General features: G+C 39.3%; 1 protein-coding gene across 4 annotated transcripts; it reads left to right on the top strand.

Annotated features, from left to right (window-relative positions):
- The first annotated feature begins 1,609 nt into the window (after positions 1-1,609).
- LOC125559858 (zinc finger protein 239-like) lies at positions 1,610-6,766 on the top strand. Of its 4 annotated transcripts, none has more exons than XM_048721911.1 (2): positions 1,610-1,743; positions 4,294-6,766. In XM_048721911.1, the coding sequence occupies exon 2, from the start codon at positions 4,351-4,353 to the stop codon at positions 5,317-5,319; it is 969 nt and encodes a 322-aa protein (XP_048577868.1). In that variant the 5' UTR covers positions 1,610-1,743; positions 4,294-4,350; the 3' UTR covers positions 5,320-6,766. The 4 variants fall into 4 exon arrangements, with proteins under 4 accessions (XP_048577868.1, XP_048577867.1, XP_048577866.1 ...); XM_048721910.1 differs by having other exon boundaries at positions 1,610-1,811; XM_048721909.1 differs by lacking the exon at positions 1,610-1,743 and adding an exon at positions 2,496-2,604.
- The last annotated feature ends 169 nt before the right edge of the window (positions 6,767-6,935 follow it).

The raw sequence follows: 6,935 nt of genomic DNA, 5'->3' as shown, positions 1-6,935 counted from the left end.
TCTGCTGTCCGATAATAGGGTTAGGGTGTCCGATAATAGGGCTAGCTATCCGATAAAAGGGCTTCACAACACGTCTTACGAACGATTGTTTTCTCCCAAATTTAACTATTGAATTTTTGATAAATTGGTCGAATCATTATGTTTAATAGTCAGTGATTTCTAGCTGTAAAACCTAAGACTCAATTGTGTTTTGTACGCGAGACTTTTTAGCGTAAATCTAAAGTGTCCGATAATAGGTACCATTACCTTATAACACAACAATCAATCATAAATCTGTGTTTACAAAACACAATTCTCTTCCAATTCCCTTTTAATGAAAAAGATACATCCAGAACTTAATACCATTATATTCACACCGATATTACAAATAAAAGATTTGAAGTCTTTATAATGAAGTAAATCTTATTCCAGTGACAAGGGTTTCATTGCGTGAAATATTGAAGTTCATTCATCTAAAAATGTTAAAAATCAAAGAAAAATAAAGGCCTCCTTGTATTAAAATACATAACATAGACTCTGAGAATGCCTAGGTAATCTATCTAACCGAATTGCAGAGAAAAGACCTTTTAGAAGTCTGCACGATGCATCTTGAATGAACTCCAAATTCACCGTCTCACCGACGTGTTCCCGTTCAATTACTTCTATGACATTTAGATAACTGAACATTAGTAGCATTGTGATCATGAGTAACATTGTGATCATGAGCCTTGAAGAGCAGCTAAAAGGATAAAAACAGGTAGCGAACGAAGTAAAGAAGTGGAGAGGGAAAAAATTTGGTGTGAAATTGTACTAGCTTGTGGTGCCCATAACCAAATATGGCGCGACGAACCATGTATGGATGCTATGGTTGACAAGCTCGCGCAATCTAAAAATAGCTTTCATGGACGACATCATGGGCCACGGGGATTCGCTCTCTTATATCATGGTTTCTTGGTGCCAATTATATAAAAGACGGCCAAGTAATTTGCATGCTGTAAGACAAAGTACACAAAGCACCAGAAGGTGGTTCGTTATAGTATAAAGATATTAATCGCTCGTTCTCTGAACGATGCCGGTTGCTGGCAAGGCTTTAGGTAATTTCTGTTTTGAAGTCCTTACCATGGTAACCATGAATGCTTTGTGCCCCCCAAACATTCTAAACAAATTGTTTCGCTAGTATGTGGTTGCACATAACAAACAAACATCCACGAACGAAAACCACAGGTAGACCACTCGGACCGGGAAACCATACAATACATGAGCTGGTGGACAGTGCTGAATAACGTATGCGCATGCGCGTGTTCTGGCGAAAACAAACAAAATCTCAGTGTTGAATCGTTCGAGTAAAGGTACGAAAGGCTGACTTCGTTCGCTGTTTTGACTTACTGTACAGCATTAAAACCATACTGTACAAAAGATGACAGATATGTGTGATAATGAGGGAATCATAAAGAAAATTATAGCCTTATGTTTGGTCTAGTTTTCTTAGCATTCGCCAAAATGTGACAGTTGGCCGGTAAAACGCCGCCATTTCAAAACTAAAAGGCTGGTTTAACCGCGCGGTACTGGAACTATTCTTGCGTTTTTCAGCACTGTCGAGCTGGTGTGGGTTTCCTGTGATGTAGACCTCACGTTCTGGCCGCGCGCGAACTGGGAAAAAAGACGCGGCTAGGACAAAACAAGATGGCGGCAAGCTAAACAGCGGGTGAACGGTTTCGGATGAACATAGCCAAAACACCGGGTGAACATAGCGAAAAACAACGGGTGAGTATAGCAAAAAAACTCGGGAGAACATGGCGAAAACACCGGAAAAACATATCAAAAAACAATGGGTAAGTAACTTGAGTTTAGCGAAAAACAATGGGTAAGTGTAAGTATCGCCAAAAAAAAATCCGGTAGAACATAACAAAAACCCTGGGTAAACATAGCGAGCATACTCTAGAACTCTCCTAATCCCTCACTGATTTCTCATCTTCTCACAGTTCAATCAACAATAAATATTTAACTGGAATCCTGCTCGAAAACTACTTGTTATTCCGGATTCCAGACTCAATGTACTATTCATAGATCCGGCATGTCAATCACGCGCGCACGAATAGCCAATCAGGAAAAGGTTGGTGCAATAACAGCGATGTGGTTCTTCGATTCTTCGATTTATTACTCCTATAAGTAGCTTTCGCTAATACTAGGAGGCCGATTTGTTTATCGACAGTGTTAAGCACTGTCACTGGGGGTGGTCACTGCCAGAGGGTTTATTGCGTCCCCAGTGGTTCTTTTACGTCCCTTCGGTTCAGGTTTAGTATAGTACAGCTTGAAGAGACGGGACCTCCGGTTTAGTGTCCTTATCCGAGAAGACTGGAAACACGGGAGAATAACTTCAACTCACTTGTGACAAATTCGATTCAAGGCAGGAACCCGGAAAAAATCCCCAGTTTGAGCCAGGATTCGAACCTGGGCCACAGCGGTGAGAGGCCAACGCGCTAACACACTAGGCCACCCGTGCTTCCACAACTGGGAAAAAAGACGCGGCTAGGACAAAACAAGATGGCGGCAAGCTAAACAGCGGGTGAACGGTTTCGGATGAACATAGCCAAAACACCGGGTGAACATAGCGAAAAACAACGGGTGAGTATAGTGGTGAGTATAGTGGTCCCACAAATGTCCCACAAAAAGTCGGTAATCGACGGCAAAAAGATTGGTTTGATATATTTTTCTGCGAATCTGCACAAGCAAAATAAGCATCTTCCGGTCAACGTAGAAAGTGATAGTCCTGTTTTCTTTGACCGGCCATTTTAGTGTAGAGTTGGGACTCAAATTGCAAAAAAACACGTAAAATTTCTGCAAAGAAACGAAAAACAAAAAGCATAAACAAACCACATATACAAGAACAGCGTAAGTCCTACCATTAAACTTGTGTTTGATGTTATCCTAGGTTACTTTAATTACATATAAGAATGATGAGACTGTCGTTTGTATTGTTGCTGTGAATCTTGACATTTGCCGATAAAACTTGTAGTTAAAAGTCAGGCGTTAACAGCAAATTCGGAATTCTCTTCTACTTTTTCCCGCACTTAACTCACTGCAAGTTGACAAAATTAGCTATGAAAGCACATAAACACATAGTACCTACCGAAGAGAGCACCGCTTTATCTTATTATTTCAAAGTTTTCGTATTTCGAGCTGGATTCGGGTAGTTTCTATTCAACAACCAAACTTGTAGTTATCTATTTCTATGCTTCTCTACAAGATTTTCACCAAACTTGGACAACAAATCAATTTCTGTCATGTTAGGTGGCCGTCTTTTATTTCCCAAGTCGCAGGAAAACCCCTATAAACGTCTATATTTTAGATAATCCCGAGCAGGATTCACAGACCTCATCTGACATGTTGTACAATTTGTGGGACATTTGGGTTGCACTTCGCTGGCTTCTATTTGCTGCTTTCTGATTGGTTATTCGTGCGCTTGTCGGATCTATGAATACTATTCTTATTTTCCCTTTAATTATTAACTCAAACTGTGTAAAGTACAGAGGGAATAAAGTTATAATATTACTACGGGTAAGTATCGCTAAAAAAACGGTAGAACATAACAAAACCCTGGGTAAACATAGCGAAAAACAACGGGTAAGTATAGCAAAATAAAAACCAGGAGAACATAGCGAAAACCCCGCGTGATCATAGCGAAAACACCGGGTGAACATAGCGAAAACAATGGGTAATCATATTAAAAATGCGGGTAAATATAGATCAAAACACCGGTTAAACATAGGGAAAGTCACCAGGTAAATAGAGTCGTTTGACAAAGGTTTTCGTGAACCAGCTTTGCAACAAGCCTGTGTGAGCATGGGTAAAACTACCTAAGCCCCATCTGTATTTATTAGCCAACGCATAACTTCAGACTTAGATGCAGTAGTGGTGGCTAATATATGCAGCTAGGTGCTTTAGTGGTTTTTTACCCATGCTTACATGTGGGCTAGGGAAAGACACTAGGTAAACATAGTTAAAAACACCGGGTAAACATAGGGAAAGACACCAGGTAAACATAAGGAAAGACACTGCGTTAACATAGCTAAAACCCGGGTCAATAGAACAACAACAAAAAAACACTTGGTAAAGATAAGGGAAAAACACAAGGTTAACATTGCAAAAACCAACATGTAAACATAAAAAAATTAGAAATGCAACTGTATGCAAAAGCACCAATATTTGCTGTTGGGTCTTACATCTGTAAATATTTCACATACTTTATTGGTGTGTCATTATAGTCAAGGTGGAATAGTTGTAACAATTGTAAACAGCATTTCTTTCTTTCAGGTAGAAGATATACCTCTATGATCTTAATTGCATGGTTTGTCAAGACTGATTTAAAGTATGGGTGATACAAGAATACATCAAATCTCTAGTTCTATAAAGGAAGAACCCAAGTCCTCTGATACACAGCAAACTTTTATCTACCAACCAAATCAAGATGCAGAACAAGAGTTTTTTGATTTGAGTAGCATCGTAAATAAAGTAAGACGTAAACTGCAAAACAAACCACACGAATGTGATGAATGTGGGAAAAACTTTGGTCGATCTGGACACCTTAAAGAACACTTGATAACTCACACAGGGCAGAAACCACACCAATGTGATCAATGTGGCAAGTGCTTTACTCGATCTGGAAACCTTAAAGTACACCTAAGAACTCACTCAGGACAGAAACCACACAAATGTGATGAATGTGGCAAGTGCTTTGGTCAACCTGGAACCCTGAAAACACACCTATTGATTCACTCAGGACAGAAACCACACCAATGTGATGAATGTGGCAAGTGCTTTGGTCAATCTAGAACCCTGAAAACACACCAATTAATTCACTCAGGGCAAAAACCACACCAATGTGATGAATGTGGCAAGTGCTTTACTCTATCTGGACACCTTAAAGAACACTTGATAACTCACACAGGACAGAAACCACACCAATGTGATCAATGTGGCAAGCGCTTTACTCGATCAGGAAACCTTAAAGTACACTTAATAACTCATGCAGGACAGAAACCTCACCAATGTGATGAATGTGGAAAGCGCTTTACTCTATCTAGACACCTTAAATTACACTTAATAACTCACTCAGGACAGAAACCACACCGATGTGATCAATGTGGCAAGCGCTTTACTCGATCTGAATCCCTGAAAAGACACCTAATAACTTACTCACAAAAGCCACACCAATGTGATCAATGTGGAAAGTGTTTTACTCTATTAGGAGATCTTAGAAGACACCAATTTATTCACTCAAGACAGACACCACACAAATGTGGTAGTGTGGAAAGTTCTTTGGTCAATCTAGGACCCTGAAAACACCTATTGATTCACTCAGGACAGAAACCTCACATAGTCATGAATTTGGGAAGTGTTTTACTCTATCTAGAGTACACTTAATAACTCACTCAGGACAGAAACCACACAATGTGATGAATGTGGCAAGCGCTTTACTTGATCTGGATCCCTGGAAATACACTTAATAACTCACTCAGGACAGAAACCACACAATGTGATGAATGTGGCAAGCGCTTTACTCGATCTGGAAATACACTTAATAACTCACTCAGGACAGAAACCACACAATGTGATGAATGTGGCAAGCGCTTTACTCGATCTGGATCCCTGGAAATACACTTAATAACTCACTCAGGACAGAAACCACACAATGTGATGAATGTGGCAAGCATTTTACTCTATCTGGATCCCTGGAAATACACTTAATAACTCACTCAGGACAGAAACCACACAATGTGATGAATGTGGCAAGCAATTTACTCGATCTGGATCCCTGGAAATACACTTAATAACTCACTCAGGACAGAAACCACACAATGTGATGAATGTGGCAAGCATTTGACTCGATCTGGATCCCTGGAAATACACTTAATAACTCACTCAGGACAGAAACCACACAATGTGATGAATGTGGCAAGCATTTGACTCGATCTGGATCCCTGGAAATACACTTAATAACTCACTCAGGACAGAAACCACACAATGTGATGAATGTGGCAAGCATTTGACTCGATCTGGATCCCTGGAAATACACTTAATAACTCACAGGACAGAAACCACACAATGTGATGAATGTGGCAAGCACTTGACTCGATCTGGATCCCTGGAAATACACTTAATAACTCACTCAGGACAGAAACCACACAATGTGATGAATGTGGCAAGCATTTGACTCGATCTGGATCCCTGGAAATACACTTAATAACTCACTCAGGACAGAAACCACACAATGTGATGAATGTGGCAAGCATTTGACTCGATCTGGATCCCTGGAAATACACTTAATAGCTCACTCAGGACAGAAACCACACAATGTGATGAATGTGGCAAGCATTTGACTCGATCTGGATCCCTGGAAATACACTTAATAACTCACTCAGGACAAAAACCACATTGCACCTGACTCACATAATGATAAATATGGCAAATGCTTTGCTCAATCTTTATATTTGATGATAAACTTATTTGTAAGGTATTAAACTTAACAATTGTGAGGACAATTGCTTGAATAAAGTATATTATAAGCATTTCAATGATGTATTGTTCAAAAAATATACCCTTGCGAGAGTTGGTAACATGATTATACATTACCTTAATATTTGATAACATATCATAAAAACTACTCTTTTTCTTTTCTAAAATAACGTTTATATTTGTAGTATAAAATTGATATTTGTAATATTCTGTGCAGATTAACTTGAAAAATAACAGAAAAATAGCTGAGAAATAAATAATGTTGGTGACATGCTCGGATACCCATCAGTCTTTGTAGGCCCTGCAAAAGGTTTTTATGGCAGAAGAACTGACTTTAATGTTCGTGACAGACAAAAGATTGCACTTGATATAAAGTGCAACCTTCACATTTGTAGCCTCGTAACGGTCAATAACTCGATTAAATTAAATTTTATAAACCT

Source organism: Nematostella vectensis, chromosome 14 (genome assembly GCF_932526225.1).
Source record: "Nematostella vectensis chromosome 14, jaNemVect1.1, whole genome shotgun sequence".
Classification (NCBI taxonomy): Eukaryota; Metazoa; Cnidaria; class Anthozoa; order Actiniaria; family Edwardsiidae; genus Nematostella; species Nematostella vectensis.
The sequence above is the reverse complement of the archived record's forward strand: the minus strand, read 5'-3'. Positions and strand labels throughout refer to the sequence as shown.

Coding starts and splice junctions, on each gene's coding strand:
- LOC125559858 (XM_048721911.1), top strand. CDS start 4,351: ATGGGTGATACAAGAATACATCAAATCTCTAGTTCTATAAAGGAAGAA.